The 17571-nt window shown below is 39.4% G+C and overlaps 1 protein-coding gene across 3 annotated transcripts; it reads right to left on the reverse strand.

The window, feature by feature from the left end:
- Positions 1–3492: 3492 nt before the first annotated feature.
- On the reverse strand, positions 3493–11132 carry CLDND1 (claudin domain containing 1). 3 transcript variants are annotated; one of them, XM_008158114.3, is made up of 6 exons: positions 11051–11109; positions 9889–9939; positions 9366–9672; positions 6896–7006; positions 5080–5217; positions 3493–4916 (listed from the first exon to the last, which is right to left on the reverse strand). In XM_008158114.3, exons 3-6 carry the CDS (start codon positions 9652–9654, stop codon positions 4696–4698), a joined length of 759 nt encoding a protein of 252 aa, XP_008156336.1. In that variant the 5' UTR covers positions 9655–9672; positions 9889–9939; positions 11051–11109; the 3' UTR covers positions 3493–4695. The 3 variants fall into 3 exon arrangements, with proteins under 3 accessions (XP_008156336.1, XP_008156334.1, XP_054570001.1); XM_008158112.3 differs by lacking the exon at positions 9889–9939 and having other exon boundaries at positions 11051–11132; XM_054714026.1 differs by lacking the exons at positions 9889–9939; positions 11051–11109 and adding an exon at positions 9998–10159.
- Between the last annotated feature and the right edge of the window lie 6439 nt (positions 11133–17571).

Here is a 17571-nt window from a genome sequence, read left to right on the forward strand (position 1 = left end):
AGAATCGTAAAAAAATACTATGAGCAACTCTACTCCAACAAACTGGTCAACCTAGATAAAATGGACATATACCTAAAAAAATATGACCTTCCAAAACTCAACCAGGAGGAATAAAAAAATCTGATAGGCCAATAACTATGGAGGAAATTGAAGCAGTAATAAAAAAACCTCCAACAAACAAAAGCCCTGGACCAGAAGAAATAAAACCATCTTCCTCACACTATTCCAAAAAATTCAAGAGGAAGGAGCACTTCCAAGCTCGTTCTACGAAGCCAGCATTACCCTAATCCCATAACCAGATCAAGACAATACAAAGAAAATTACAGGCCAACATCCCTCATGAACACAGACGCCAAAATCCTCAACAAAATTCTAGCAAATCGATTCCAGCATTACATTAAAAAGATCATACACCAATAAGTGGGATTTATTCTGGGGATGCAAGGATCGTACAATATCCACAAATCAATAAATATGATACACCATATAAACAAACTGAGAGATAAAAATCATATAATCATATCCATTGATGCAGAAAAAGCATTTGACAAAATCCAATACCCTTTCTTGATAAAAACACTCAGCAAGGTGGGAATAGAGGGATCATACCTCAACATAATAAAAGCCATATATGACAAACCCACAGCCAACATCATACTCAATGGGCAAAAACTAAAACCATTTCCCCTAAGAAAAGGAACAAGACAGGAATGCCCGCTCTCACCACTCCTGTTCGACATAGTACTGGAAGTACTAGCCATTGCTATCAGACAAGAAGAAGAAATAAAAGGCATCCAAATAGGAAAAGAATTAAAACTGTCCTTATTCGCAGATGACATGATATTGTACATAGAAAACCCCAAAGACTCCATCAAAAAAAACTATTAGACTTAATAAATGAATTTGGCAATGTAGCAGGATACAAAATTAACACCCAGAAGTCTATAGCTTTTCTATACACCAATAATGAACTCACAGAAAGAGAAATTTAAAAAGCAATCCCATTTACCATTGCAATAAAAAATTAAGATACTTAGGAATAAACTTAACCAAGGAGATAAAGGGCCTGTACTCAGAAAATTTCAGAATACTGAAAAGAGAGATAGAGGAAGACATAAACAAATGGAAGAATATACCATGTTCATGGATTGGTAGAATCAACATCATTAAAATGTCCATACTATCCAAAGCAATCTATAGATTCAATGCACTCCTCATTAAAATACCAACAGCATACTTCAAAGACCTAGAACAAATTCTCCAAAAATTCATCTGGAATAAAAAAAGACCCCGAATAGCTACAGCAATCTTGAGAAAGAAGAACAACGATGGAGGGATCACAATACCAGATATCAAGCTATACTACAAAGCCACTGTTCTCAAAACTGCCTAGTACTGGCACAAGGACATATAGACCAGTGGAACAGAACAGAGAACCCAGAAATCGACACAAGCCATTATGCTCAATTAATATTTGGCAAAGGAGGGAAGACCATACATTGCAGTCAAGACAGTCTCTTCAATAAATGGTGTTGGGAAAACTGGACAGATACTTGCAAACTAGACTACCAACTTACCCCATACACAAAAATAAACTCAAAATGGATAAAGGACTTAAACATAAAATGGGAAACCATAAAAATCTTAGAAGAAGCTATAGGCAGCAAAATAGCAGACATTTGTCATAGCAATATATTTAATGATACACTCCTAAGGCAATGGAAACTAAGGAGAAAATAAACAAATGGGACTACATCAAAATAAAAAGCTTCTGCATAGCAAAAGAAACCACCAACAAAACAACAAGAAAGCCCACTGCATGGGAGAACATATTTGCCAATGTTATCTCAGATAAGTGTTTAATCTCCAACATTTACAGAAAACTCATGCAACTTAACAAAACAAAGATAAACAACCCAATCAAAAAATGGGCAAAGGACCTAAATAGACACTTTTGAAAGACTTTCAGAAAGCCAAGAGACATATGAAAACATGCTCAAAGTCACTAATCATCCAAGATGCAAATCAAAACAACAATGAGGTACCACCTCACACCTGCCAGAATGGCTATCGTCAACAAATCAACAAATGACAAGTGCTGGAGAGGATGCGGAGAAAAAAAAACCCTTCTGCACTGCTGGTGGGAATGCAGACTGGTGCAGCCACTGTGGAGAACAGTGTGGCGTTTCCTCAAAAAATTAATAATGGAACTTCCATTTGACCCAGTAATCCCACTTCTATGAATATATCCCAAGAAAACAGAAACACCAATCAGAAAGGATATATGCACCCCTATGTTCATAGCAGCACAATTTACAATAGCTAAGATTTGGAAACAGCCTAAATGCCCATCAGCAGATGAGTAGATTAGAAAACTGTGGTATATCTACACAGTGGAATACTATCCTACCTAATAATAGACAGATATGCAAATTGACCGTACTTTCGCTATGCCCATGATTGGCCAGGAGGCGCGGAGGGGCGGGACTTGGGGTCGCAGGGGTGGCTGATTGGGCCAGTGGGACGCTGAGCTCGCGTCGCCAGCGGCGGCTCTAGCTCAGCATCTGCGCCATGGCTGTGCTGTGGCACAGAAGGGGCCTCTGGGGCAGCGAGCCCACGTCCCGCCGTGGACCATCAAAAGCGGGGGAGCTGGGTGCCTGTCTGCTCCGGCACCAGGCCTTTCAGAAGCCTCCGCCACACAGGAGGCTTCTGAAAGGCCTGGTGTACCAGAGGACAGGTACCCAGCTCCCCCGAGATCGAAATCGGGGAGCTGTGTGTCCGCTCTGGCACCAGCAGACCCCCTGCCATCAAAAGCGGGGAGCAGGCTGCTAGCAGTGTCCGTGGAGCGTGCTAGGCTTTGTGGGGCAGTGGATATGGCCTGGATGGCAGGTTAGGCCTAGGGGACCCTACACGTGCATGATTTAATCATGCACTGGGCCTCTAGTGCTACTATAAAAAAGAAGGAATTCTTACCATTTGCAACAGCATGGGTGGAACTGGAGAGCATTATGCTAAGTGAAATAAGCCAGTCAGTGAAAGAAAAATACTACATGATCTCACTCATTTATGGATAATAAAGAACATTATAACCTGATGAACAAAAAGATCGATACGGAGGCAGAGAAGCATCGAACAAACTGTCAAACTACAGTGGGAAGGCTGGGGGGCAGGGTAAGAGATCAACTGAAGGACTTGTATGCATGCATATAAGCATAACCAATGGATGCAAGACACTAGGAGGGGGGTGAGGGCATGTGCTGGGGGGTGGGGGAGGCTGGGGGAAGGTCAATTGGAAAAAAAAGGAGACATATGTACTACTATTTGTAATACTTTAAACAATAAAAAAAATAAAACTGTGAAACATATGACATAGAGTCTCTTATTTTCTAGTAGGTGTTAAGAGGTTCACACAGTTCTTGGAAGATAAAACAGAGACCCAAACACTGGGCATAAAGATAGACCTATAAAGCAACAAAGCGTTTTCCACAGAAATGCTCATTCAGAATCTTTTATTTCTTTATCCGAACGTATTGAGATTTAAATCAACTGAGTCTCTTCTCATTTTTAAGTTTATTTTATATAAAAGACAGATTTAGGATATTGTAAGAAATCACTAAGTTACATTTTTAAAAAAAATCTGTCAAGTGCTACAGTAATGAAATAAATAAATAAGATTTTTAAAAGTTCAATGCTTATAGACATATTTATAAAAAAATGACGAATTAGAAGACATTAAATAATGCTGATACACACCAGGAAGGGACTTAGGCAAGGAAAGGCACATCATTTCACCACAAGAAATAAAGACCATGTTTGGAAGTTAATAACCAGCTGGTTGTGGTAGTTTTCCTAACTCCAGAGGGTCTTTATGGTGGAACGTTCTTTATGGTACTTAGTTGAAATAAAGAGATAGCAGTTGAAGAATTTTACTCTGTGAACCCAATGTAGTATTAAAAAGAAAGCATTCTTGTAATAAGTCTGGTGTATTAAGGGGGAAAAAGCAAAAATCCAAATGTTTTGGTGGTACTGAAAATCCTATGACACACTAAGGAGATTAAAAAAAAAAGTAAAATAAGGTTAATCTTCTTATCTGGCTGAATTGGAATTCCTGTAGTTCCAAAGTTAAAACTTCAAGTAAGATTATTTTCCCCTCTTTTCTTGTAGACAGACACTGTGTAGATCAACAGCTGCCATATTTCATCTTAATGAAGTTATATGCCAATATTTAGGAAAAAGGATCTTAGATAATTTCCCTATATATGTAGCTTAAGTTTTTGAAAACAGCATTAATAACTCTGGCTGACTGGCTAACTATAACAGCAAAGTGAACATAAGTTTTGACAATGATGAGGTTTCCAAATGAAAATAAAATTTCCAGTTGAGTAAATATAATTACTTTACTGAAAAGTCTAACAGACATCAGCAGAACTTGTTCTGGGTCAATTTCCCACTATCAGTTATCTTTCACAAAATTGTGCCAAGTATCTACCCATTTCTTTCTGTCTAGACTCTGACCCTAGATTAGTTTGTTTGAAATATGGAATCACTCAGAGTAATGCATATAAATTTTAGTTGTATTAAAAAACAACTGTGTTTTTTCATCTGCAAAAAAATAATTAAAACAAAATGGGGGAGGGAAAATATTACTCTTAAAAAATAATAAAAATGGCAATTGTACAGCAGCTAGCTTCCCACTCATGCCACACGATATGCCTTCATTAAGGTGTACTCTTTCTGGTTGGTATGAGCTGCCCAGATGAAGAGAGCAGAAGCCATGAACTGTAAGGGAGCTGAGACGCAAGCCAGGCAGAAGGACCATCCAAATTCACCGGATACATTCTCAGGCAGCTTCAGTTTCTGGTGGAGTAGCTCAATTCCAGCAACAAAGCAACTCACTGAGCCCAGTGTGCACAAACCTTGGAGGAAAATGTAGAAAACAAAACAAAACATTGCTAGATAAGAGCACTGTAAGAGTTTTTCAGGCAGTGTGACAGAGCATGAATGTTTAAGAATTATAACTCTTTGGTCTCTAAGGAGACAGAAAGAAGATAAAATGTTAAGTCTGATGACAAGACCTACCTGCAAGGAGATGGAGAATGCCTGTGGCAATGGCGGGGTACAAACTTCGGCAGATACAAGCACAAAGTCCAATCAAAGCCCCAAAGCACATCAAACCTAGACTAACAAAAGGCAAAAGGAACTGGCAACGCCAAAGATCTGGAAGAAAAGAAGAGAGGAAAAACATGTTACCATGATTCCAGACAGTTTTCAATGGAAATTTCTTTCCTCTTCTATGTAGATCTTTTCTCAAAAATGAGAAAGGAATATTGAAATTTGTTTTGTAAAGCACTGTTCAAAAATAAAATGCTCACTTTGTCCTGATAAATGTAAAAGTAAAAAGACACTAAAAGTTAACAACTACTGACCTCAGCAGGACAGGTCTTACCAAGTGTCAGGTACTGTTCCATAGATGCTTTGTGCATTAACCCTCCCAACATCCCTACAAACTAGTAGAGCCAGCATTTGAGGCAAAGCATTCTGGCTCTACATACAAGCAAATCTAAGTCCTTAGAGGATCTATGGCAGTTATAACAAGTCAAGGAATGGTGAGGATAAAAAACAAACAAAAACCTGTTGAAAGAGTATACATAAAGTGCAAAGTAGAGGATCTGGTATATACCAGGCACGCAATAAAATGGGAGATTTGTTGTTGTTGTTTGTTTGTTTCTAAAATCCTCACCCAAGGATATTTTTTCCACTGATTTTTAGAGAGAGTAAAAGGAAGGGAAGGGGGAGGTGGAGAGAGAGAGAAACAATTGATGCCAGAGAGACACATCAACTGAGAGAAACATTGATGTGAGAGAGACACATCGAATGGCTGCCTCTTGCACGTGCCCTGACCAGGGCCAGGGATCCAACCTGCAACCAAGGCATATGCCTTAACCGGAAATCAAACCTATGACCCTTCAGTCCTCTGGCAGATGCTCCAACCACTGAGCCAAACTGGTCAGGGTGATAAATGGCAGTTTTAATTATCATAAATCCCTTCAACTACATGGGAAGAAAGCTGGTGACTTTACAAAGCATTCTATTCCATTTTTTAATTATTTTAATTATTAGCAATGTATCAATATCAATACTAAACCACATCTACCTTCTAATCTAGCTTTACTTCTAGAACTACATAAAAGTCTTTTCTCTTTCCTTCAAACTGTTAGTAATAAATAAACTTCTTCCTATGCATTTGCAGGGCAAAATTAAATACTTGCCATTTTATTCAATGTTTCTTCTCATGACATGGTCATTCTTCCAGGCAAGCTCTAGTAAGTCTTTATAGGTTGGAAACTAGGTTCAAATCTAAAGACAGTATTTCCTGGGTAGTCTGACCCTCAAGGAATAATAAATACTCCTAATAAATACTTTCATTTATTTTTGACATCTACAGTTCTGTTACTATCACCTAAGACTGGATTAACACTTGGGGCAGGCCTGACATTCAATTGACTCATATAGAACTTGCAGTCAACTGTGTTCACACATCCCTAACTGAACTCAGGTAGCTGAAGTGTTTAACTCAAATACAGGAATCTATTATTTATCCCTATTAAATTTCCTCTTTAAATGGGCTCACTAAAAATACCTTTTGAAGGGTCTGGATTTTGTCATCCAATGTGTTATTTTGCCTCTCTCAACTTCCTATTTGCAATTTGGTAAGTATGCACCTAACGCCTAAAATATGTCATGAACGGATCAGAGTTTGTTGAGATACTGTTAGAGGTCTTATTTCAAGTTGACACAATATAATAACTCATCTTGTTCCAAAATCAGAGTTCATAAAAAGGCAAAGTTATTTTCTATTTTTCCCTAATTGTCCTGCTGATATCAAAGTACTCACAGGTTCGAAGCAGATCAATCCCAGTATTGTGGTTTCCAGGATCAACAAATTTTGCCATGAACTGCTCATTTAGCGTGAAACTCGTGCATCTTGTGATCACATCAAATGATTCTGGAACAAGAATAACCATGATTGCTTGCTGTTTTAATACTAAGCATTTAACAAAAAATCTCTTTCGAGTAACTATTCTCTGAAATAAAAAGTGATACAGAGATATGTTCCCAGGGGAGATAACAAATCTTTAGCTGTGACATGTAGGATCAATGCCCAATAGATACCAATAGTTCTCAGTGGCAGGCTTAAGACCTGGGCACAAGAAAGGCGGGGGGGAGGAATAAGAGCAGTGAAATGAATGAGAATAGATATGTAAGAAGACTAGGAAGGAGAAGGGGACAAGAACAAATAGGAACTTTGATCTTGTTCCCTCCTTTACTCCGCCAGCCATCTTCCCCATTTCAGGTAATGACAATTCTACCCTTCCAGTTCCTCAGCCTAGAGATTTTAGTCATTCTTGTCTACATGTATTCCATCAGGAACTCCTAGAGGCTCTACCTTCAAAATATATCTAGAATCCAACCAATACTCAGTACTATCACCCTGGTCTGAGTCACAATCATCTCTCACCTGAATTAGTGCATAAGCCTGACTTGTCTCCTGGCTTCCACCTTTGCCTGACCTATGTATTCAACCTATCAGCCTAGGTGAGCAGATCATCTCTCCTCTGCTCAAAGCTCCCCAATGACTCCATCACATTCTGAGTAAAAGCCAAAGTCCTCTTCATGCCTAGAGAATCCTGCATGATTTACTCTACTCTCATCCCAAGAGTACATGTCTCTGATAGAATACCCACTCTCCCTCTCCCTCCATTCCAGTCAAGTGGCTTCCTCACTGGTCCTTGACTATTTTAGGTATGCTCCCAACGTAGGGCTTTTGCAGTAGTTGTTTCTTCCAACCTAAATGATCTCCTCTGTCTCCCAATGACCTATTTGGCCAACACCTTCACCTATATCAAGACTTTACTCAAGTGGTGTCTTTCATTGGAGCCTATATTACTGAATATCGTAACTTACTCCCAGCAACATCATGTTTTTCCAACTCCCCTTTATTTTGCTATATTTTAGCATGTGTCATCTTCTAACATTTTATATAATTATTTATTGCTTATATTGTTATACCTATGTTTATTGCCTGTCACACCTTATTAGAATATAGGTAGTTTCTCCAGAGTAAGAATTGTTATTTTTATTTTTCCTGATGTACTCCTAGCTTCTAGGCCCTGGAATATGGAGGCATATAATAAATATTTGTTGAATGAAGGATAAATAGTTGCTAAGATTCAAATATCAAGTACTATGCTCTCCTAGTTAAATGTTTTACAATAAATTTTAACCTACTTTCCCCTCTTACAAACTACTTTTTTTTCCCATATAAAAGCACAACCACCATCTTCGGATGTATGGCAACTCAAATCTGTGCTGGGATCTGAATACAGTGATTCCCACCAACAGGCCAACAGAAGTAGTCACAAATTAAAAAAAAAACCACAACACAAAATGTAAAGCTGTTCCTTACAAAGAGCTCTAAAGTTTCCATTTTAATAACTGGAAATTAAAATTTTTAAATGTTAAGGATGCTTGCAAAATAAACGCGAGAGACAATTTCTTAGGTTATTTTTCTTCTGTACATCTTTAATCTATAAGCTCTATTAAGATTGTTGTAAAACAGTCCTGACTGGTGTGGTTCAGTTGGTTGGGCGTTGTCCAAGGCACAGAAGTGTTGCTGGTTTAATTCCTGGTCAGAGCACCTGACCAGGTTTCGGGCTTGATCCCTGGTAGGGGATGTGCAGGAGGCAGCTGATTGATGTTCCACTCTCATGTTGATGATTCTCTCTCCCTCCCTTCCCTTCCCCTCTCACTAAATATCAATTAAAAAATCTTTTTTTTTTTTTTTTAAAAAAAGGTTGTTGTAAAATAGTCTCAAATATGCACAGATATAAATGTAGAGTTGGTCAAATTATACCCTCTAAGATTTAGGGGGCAAATGATAATATCTACTAAAACACAACCAACATATAAAAGAACTATCAAGTCATATTTGTTGGCCTGATTTTGGATACTAGTCCTTTTTACCAGTTACCAAGTATTTAAAGTCTTATCTGTACTTTTCCATTTATTTCCTCATGATGTGTGAGATGAATAAAAAGGCTTTTAATAAATAGGTAAATAAGTACAAAGATTTAAAATGTCTTTCTCAAGATAAGGACAGTTACTCACCCAACCAATATTTATGAGTACAATGGTAACTCATGAAAGGTGGGGGGTAGAAGGTGGTATGGAGAGAAGAAACACAGATTTATTTCTTTGAGGAGAGAAAGAACTCACAAACCAGTTTATACATAATTGGGTCATCATCATATCACCTTGTTCCTATTTGAATAGGTAAAGGAGACAGAAGTTAAAAAGAGAAATACCTGTCCTTTCTTGGTTATTCCAATATACGTTTTGGGGTATATTGATACACCGTCTCCACAATCCCATGGTGCCATTATATCGAAAAAGTACATCATTGTAAGTCTTTTCATCTGCTTCATCACTAGCAAAGTCGCTCCAGAGGCTTTTGTTCAAATCACTGGAATTTTCTTGAACGGGACTTCGATATTCATACCAGAAGTCTGTGCCAATTGAGGCTGCCATGTAGATGGTGGAAATGAGGCTAAGCACACAGGCAATTACAAATGCTGTAGCAAAACGGTTATCCATTCTGGCATTCACACTGCTCTGTATAAAAATTGAAGAAAAGTTAGACTCCATCAAGGACAAAGATCATTTTGAAAGAAATTATCTCAAAAATCGCCCATTACTCTATTTCCCATCCCTTGGCTATTTAAAGTAATGTGTAATCACGAAGAAGTTTTTTTTTTTTTTTTAAAGCATGTTTTAAATTAAGTTCAAAACGAAAGTCATCACGAAAGTACTTATTGAAAGTTCACATACCCAGGACGCTATGGAGACAGAGGTCTTGTTCTCTAGTCTACCACCTGCACACTAAAACAGACAACACTGAAAAGGACATACACATTACAGATACAGACAACAGACATACCCAGAGTCAGCAATGTGCCATGCGCAGCAAATGTGTAATTACAGACTGAGCTTTTACACGGGCTGCGGGGCAGTAAGTGTCCCGGGTCTGAGTGTGAGAAGGGCACAGGAAAAGGAAGCGGAGGGAATCCGCTCCTCCCAGTTTCCTCTGAAGAGGGAAAACCTAAAAACGACGTTTAGTTGGGAGATATTTGTGAGCCCACAGAGAAGGGTTGTTGAGGCGCGGAGAATAGCAAGGAGACCAAAATTGCACATAATGCTGGACATCAAGCTGCCCTAATCCATTCAAACGCTAAGCCAAGCTCCCTTCCCCTGGCAAATGCTTCGCTCCCAGGTACTCTCTCCGTTCCTGATACTTTTGAACCTCCTCATCTGCAAACGAAGTGAACTCTCCTCAGCCACAAAGAAAAGTATGAATAAGGCGAAATAAGAACACTCCGGAGGCGTGGACGCGGGCTGCACGGCAGTAGTAAAAGGCCGCAGTAAAAGGACTCGAGGCGGATCCAGCTGAGTCAACACTGGCCCTGTAACACCGTGACCCCACCAAGCGCCTCACACAAAGGAGCTCGGGGACAGGCTCGCCAGCCGCGGGTGCCGAGTCTGGAAGCTGGGGAGTGACTCAGGAGAGATCAGGGCAATTGCAATAATGCACGGCAACGCCGGGAGTCGGGTTTGTATCTGCATTCTGTGGATGGAACCCTCTTCCATCCTGGGGCTCTCCGGTGACCTTACAAGGTCCCGGCACCGGGAGGGCGCTTCTCCCAGGCCGGACGCCTGGCGCGGGCCCCTCGCAGGGCGCACCTGGGGGGTTCGGGGGAGGTCGACGCGGGTTGGGTAGGGATGGGGAATCCCTGCGCGGACCCGGCCAGGGGCCCCGGGTACCCCAGCAGGCCCCTCCCCAGACGCCCCCGGCCGAGGGACAACCCCCGCCCAGCTTCGACGCTCAGAACCCGCCCACCCCAGCGGCGCGAGGGGAGGGGACCCTCCCTAAGCCGCTGGCAACGTCGCACGGCTACGCGACCCCCGCCCGGCGACGCCGGCCCCGCTCACTCACCGCCCATCCTCCTGCTCCGCCAGCTTCACCCTTAAGCTCTGACCACAGCACCCTACTCTCCCCGCGCCTCCTCTGACGCACTTCCCTGCAGAGCCCGCCCCCTCCATAACTCCCGCGCCTCCGCCTCCACCGCGGGCCTGGTCCAGGCCCGGAGCCGAGGGGGCTTGTGGGAGTTGTAGGAGGGACGGAGGGAGAGCTGAGAGAGGAGGAGGACGGCATTCACAGCGCAGCGCGCGGCGCCTTGTGGGGGATGTAGTTCAGCTCCCGAGGGACAGCAGCACGCAAACGGAAGGTCTGTCTGGACTGATGGATTCTTATATTTGACAAGGAAAGGTCTAGGGTCCACAGAACAAGGCGAACTGTCTCCGGTCACTGCTAGTCATCGATTATGACCTGTATAACTGAGGTTTTACCATTTAAAGAGGAAGATACCGCCTCAAATTCAAAGACAAGGGAACGGAGCTCAGGGTGAATAACTGACTTATCAAACTTGAATGTTGGAGTGAGCCGACTCGTTTTGTGACATTAGACAATTTACTTCTTTAATTTTTAGTTTTATTTTCTCCAAAATATGGGTGTTCTCCAAAATATGGATGTTGAGAATAGCCCCTATCCAAAGTGATCATTGTAAGGACTGAATGAGAAAAAATACATATAAAACGCCCAGCACAGGGACTGAGGCATAGTAAACAATTAAGTTATTAGTACTGGAAAATATGTGTTGTGGAACATCTAAAATGTTTAAGTAGGGTCATTATATACAGCTTTTAAAAGTTCCTGATTCCAAAAATAAGCCATTTATAGAGGTAGGAGTCTGTTCAGTTCAGTAGGTTTTATGAACCTCTGGCCTAACTGTCAGATGACTAGGAAAGACTTACCAAGACCGGATTTCGGGCATCCTTATTTAGCTCTGTTCAAGGAGACACAAGTCTTCATGATTCAGGGTGGTTGTTTTTGGGGAGACCTGCCAAGGAGGATGTCGCTTTCATCCATCAAGTCTGCAGAAACCTTAGAAAACACACAAAACACATTTCACTCAGCAATTTAGAATGGACCTAGAAGTGTCTTGCCTTTTAGAGGCTGTGACCATCCTGCCAGGTCAGCACAGAGGACTTGCACTGTCCCATCATATGCAGTAACTCCAAGCACACAACTGAACTTCTGATTTATCTCTGCATCTTGGGTGTTTTCTGTTTATACTTATTTGTGTGGGTAGGCAATATAAATCCTTAATAATATAATGGAGTTAAATGTCTGCTTCCATTTCTTACTCTGTTGTTTTGGAAAACAGTAGCTGGTCTGAAATGTTTTTATAAAAAGTTAAAGATAATTTAAGGCAACTATGTACAGATTATGCAGTTTACATTTAAAAGCAAAGTTGAACTAGACCTCTGCCTTAATTTGTTAAGGGTGGTTCCAGTTTCAGTAGGAAAGTTTTGCAGTTACATTAGTTTAAATAAGCCAACAACTGCAAATATAGATATGCAGATAATATTTGCTTATATTATGTACTTACAAAACAATTCTTAATATGAGAATTCCCTTTCATACCAAATTCCCTAATCTACTTAAATATTAATTTTTAATTGCACATATTTTAGGAACTAAAAAATTATGTTGAGTAAAATATATCTACATTATATTGTTCTCATAAAATTTTGTTGTTTTTTCTTGTGAACCTAGTAGTATAGGAAAGAAAAAAATAGGAATCTTTGCAAACTCTCAGTTGCAATAAACAACCACCCTAAAAAGCATCATTTAAAAATTTTCCTTGTATCAATTCACTATAGAAAAATAGTTATATTCACCAAGAACAAGGCAAATAGAAAAGTGCATCTAAAATGGATCTTTCCTCAAGATGGCAGAGTAGAATGGAGGGAGACTTGACTTGGGGTGGTGAATACACAATACAGTGTACAGATGATGTGTTGTGGAATTGTGCACTTGAAACCTATGTAATTTTGTTAAACAGTGTCACCCCAATAAATTAAAAGATGGCAGAGTAGGAAAATGCTGTGCTCACCTCCTCTCACAACCACATCAAAATTACAACTGCCCTAGCCAGTTTGGCTCAGTGGATAGAGGATCGGCCTGTGGACCAAAGGGTCCTGGGTTCGATTCTGTTCAAGGGCACGTATCTTGGTTGCAGGCTCCTCCCTGGCCTGGGCTCTGGTTGGAGGCAACCAATCAATGTGTTACTCTCATATCGATGTTTCTGTCTTTCCCTCTCTCCTCCACTCTCTCCAAAAATCAATGGAAAAATATTCTCAGGTGAGGATTAAAAAAAAAAAAATTACAACTAAATGCCCTGGCCAGGTAGCTCAGTTGGTTAGAACGTCATCCTGAAATACCAAGGTTGTGGGTTCAACCCCCAGTCAGGGCACATATAAGAATCAACCAATGAATGCATAAATAATTGGAACAAATCAATAAACATGTCATCAAATAAACTCATGAAAATTTTAAAGAGAAGTACAAATTGACAGTTATAAAATTAGTCATGGGGATATAAAGTACATCACAGGAAATTCTATATAATAAAAGCGTAGTATCAAAATTGTCCTCTCAACTGCGAGTTCGACCAGGGGGCGGGGCCTGCTGGGGGAAGGGAGGGAGGCTCCCCGCTGGCAGTCGGCAGCTGCTAGGGATCCTACCAGTGCACGATTTTTGTGCACTGGGCCTCTAGTATAGTAAATAATATTGTAATAACCATATAGGGTATCAGATGGGTACTAGATTTATAGGGGTGATCACTTTGTGATGTATATAAATATCTAATCACTATGTTATACACCTGATGCTAATATAATGTATATCAACTGTAATCTAAAAATAAAAAATTAAATTAAATGAATACAATGCTGTATATTCCCTGTGATGGACCCTGATAACACTTAATTTGGTAGGATATATTACATTATATTACAGAAAACTCTCCAAGAAACTGTTAAAGTAAAAATAAATCATTAACTTTTAGTGTATAAACAGATCTCTTAAACTGGACTACTTAAATTGTTATACACTTTATAATACTCAAGTAAGAAATGGACAAGAGTGGGTTTTTTCCTAATGAAAATATATCATCATCTGATAAAAATTAATAAAAACCAATTTGCTTCATGATATTTGCCATTTATTATAGGGCTCATCAGGAGAGCATACATGAGCAGAGATTTCTTTCTGCTGTTCTATATGCTACATAATCTGACAAGTCCCTATTAAATATGGGGACCAGAGTGGTTGACAGAGAAGAAGCAGAAGAAATATATCACAATGCCAGTTGGGGCGGCTGTATTCACAGAAAACCTCAGCCCACCTGTGAAGCAGAGGATGCAAGTCACAGCTATGGCCACATGATACATGATAATAGATTCTCTGTGGAGAAAACCTTACTGTCTCCTCATCTTCAACATCTGACCCAATTCTGAACATATCTCAGGAAGTGGGACACAGAATAGAAAGAGCTCTGAAGTCTAAATTTCTAAAATTTTGTGAGGTCCAAGGTAGAAGCCTTCTAAGAAATTCAAATTTAGAGGTGATTTTTAAACTTTTTTAAAAAAAATTAGCCAAAGTAATAACAAAGCATAACATAAGAAGTTGGTTAAGATAAACGAATGAGAATAGTGATTCTAAACTTTAGTGTGTATAAGAATCACCTTGGATGTTTGTGAAATATAAAGTCCTAGACTCCACTCCTAATGATTTTGATTCAATAGATCTGGGACTGGGTTCAGAAAGCTACAGTTTAGTAGGCACCCAGGCGGCTCTCATGTGGGTAATGTGGTCTGGCACCCACAGGTTCAAAACAATGGCTGCGAGAGTCCATAAAAGTCTTTAATTGGGCAGCTACTAGAGGCTAGTGGGGAGAGAACGGATGGTCTCTCCCTTCAACTTGCTCATGATCAGCTCAGGAGGTCAGAGACCAAAAGAACAAATCATGTGGAATGAGGTCATAAGCAGTGTTGTAAAAGGTCTCAGAGAACATAAAGCTGGAAGCAATTATCTGCCAGGAATGGGGGAGGAAAGTTGAGCGGCTTGGAAGGCAAAATCATTCTTGAGATGGCATATACGCTGTAATTCAGTTACTAATATTTACATCCTACTCCTTTTTTTAATCATCCTGTTCAGACTGCCTTTTTTATAGGCTGTATATGCGGTGTTGTTTTGAGTTTTGGTCTATGTGTACTGGTTATTTTATTGTTAATTAACTCATGTTTATGTCAAAGAGCATTTGAAGCCCGAGAATGACCATTGCACCCACGCTTATTTAGAGCGATGTCCTTCCCTACTTTGTCTTGTCAGCTTCTATCATGGGTTCTGTCTTATAACAGCTTTGTATTCGTTGAGTTATTAAAAGCTCAGAACAATTCTATTTGTTTCCTTTTGTGGCTCAAAACACTTAATTTGTTTTCTAACTTGGGTCCCAAGATACTGTTGATCCGTGTTGGATATTCCCACATCGCAGCATTCAACCACTAGTTACTATATTCCAAGTGACCATGTATCATGAAAAAAATCACTTTGTCTACAGCTGGCTTAAAATTTACTGAGCAATTCAGATTTGTTTGACATAGTTTACATCAGCAGGCCAACAATTTTGAATGCTGCAAGAAAATTTAAGGCCTACAGAATAATTGTACAGCCTATGAGCATCAACTCTTTTCCATTTTATAACTTCTATGTGGAATTTTTGAGACATATCTAAAAATATTTTTTAAAAATATTTTGGGCCCCAAATCAATCTTATCTTCTCAAATGCCAAAAGAACTTCTGTTTGCATAATATAAAATTCTAACAGTACAATTAAAGTACAAATATACATATTAATTTAAGACACATACACATAGATATAGTGGTTGAATAGTCTGTGTTTACTCCATCAATGATTTTCAAGTTAATACTGTCCTGCTTCAAACTATTGGACAAAATAAATCATTCTGTTAAATATTTAAGGCTTACACATGGGAAAGACTTTCATCCCAGAAACGTCAAAGCATTAGTTCTTCTCATGTGCAGCCTGTACTTAGTAAAGGGTGTGCCCCCCGCCCCCTCCCCACCTTTCATGAACAACACAGGACAGCTAGGGACACAGAAGAAGACAGATCCAGACCAAAAAACAACTTGTAGGTGACTTCCCGGGGCTTCCCCAGATCAGGGGAGCCCTCATCTTCCCCTGACTTAGACTGACGCCTAAGACTGAGGTGACGTTCAAGAAAAAGAGAGAAGGAGGGAGTACAGCAGGCAGGATCATTCTTCTCAACATATCAAGTCTGAAAGAAAGAAAAATTCAGTAGAAAGAACTTCAAATGTTTAACCATTGTATTTTTATCTACAGGCATACGTTCTTCCATGTTTTCGTAATATCAATCTGAAACTAATGTTGGCGATGAAATGAGATGGAGGGAAAGAGGGAAGGAGAGAAGGGTGTGAGAGAAGCTTGAGCCATTTCGGCCAGTAAAAAGTTGAAATAAATGGACTCAGCTTCAGAATTTGTTATATTTTGCTATGGTCTTTCTAATATAAAAGAGACTAGATAAGAAAATATGATAAGATCTTTCCTATGTCAGCCTATTTCTCAAGTGTTTTGAATGAACCAAAAATCTTCCTTTTATAGTGCCTATACTGGCAACTCCATTATAATGTCACTTAATATAGGTCTCTCTGTTGCCAGGTCAATAATTTCCAAAGTGAAGTGCACTGATGTGTGGAGGTACTTAAGGAAAAGTCATAGCTCAAAAGCTAAACAATCACTGCTACAAAGGTGAGGGGATCTAGAGTCTGATGAAGGGTAGGTGCTTGAGGGTTAGTAGGAGAAAATCTTTCAAACAAGAATGTTAATCCTACAAAAGGAATGTTATTGGTTGAATTATAATAGCAGAGAAGTTGAAAATATCAATTTGTGATTTTGAACCTGTATTTGTAATAAGAATGCCTGCAGTTAAACCCAATGAATTCACCATTGCTAATAATACTGAATCACAAAAATAAGAGCTTTTCTAATCAACTCAAATAAACTAACATTCCCAAAGCACCTACTATGTGCAAGGTGTTGTGCTAATCATAGTGGAATTTTTTTCCAAATAATAAAAGCATAAGATATGGCCTCAACCTTTGAAGATTAAAAAAAAAAAAAGCAAACACACAACTTATTGAGTGAGACAGGATTGGTTATATATGAACTAAAAGAGTCAAGTAATTGGGAAAAATCTCATAACCTAACTGGGACTATTATGTTTGCCATTGATGCAGACTGGCATGGTTTAGATTTTCAGTTCACTCTTCATGCAACGGAAGACTATTTTCTTCACATTTCACCAATGATGTAAATAAAAACAGTATCTTCACCATCATCACCTTAAAATTCTAAAAGTAAAACAGTATCCTATATGTGAAACAAAGGGCTGGATCAAAAGGATTCTCAGTGTTAGAAAAGCAAAATATGTCTTTAACGTAGGTAAGGAAAAAAAAAGTTAATTTATTTTCTAATTTCTGGATTTAAAGAAACAAGTTCAAAACCTTGA

Source organism: Eptesicus fuscus, chromosome 3, assembly GCF_027574615.1.
Source record: "Eptesicus fuscus isolate TK198812 chromosome 3, DD_ASM_mEF_20220401, whole genome shotgun sequence".
Lineage (NCBI taxonomy): Eukaryota > Metazoa > Chordata > Mammalia > Chiroptera > Vespertilionidae > Eptesicus > Eptesicus fuscus.

Coding starts and splice junctions, on each gene's coding strand:
- CLDND1 (XM_008158112.3), bottom strand. CDS start 9,654: ATGGATAACCGTTTTGCTACAGCATTTGTAATTGCCTGTGTGCTTAGC. Junction 7,007..9,365: donor GAATAACCAAGAAAGGACAG/GTATTTCTCTTT, acceptor TTCTTGTTCCAG/AATCATTTGATGTGATCACA. Junction 4,917..5,079: donor CATTCTCCATCTCCTTGCAG/GTAGGTCTTGTC, acceptor TTTTCCTCCAAG/GTTTGTGCACACTGGGCTCA.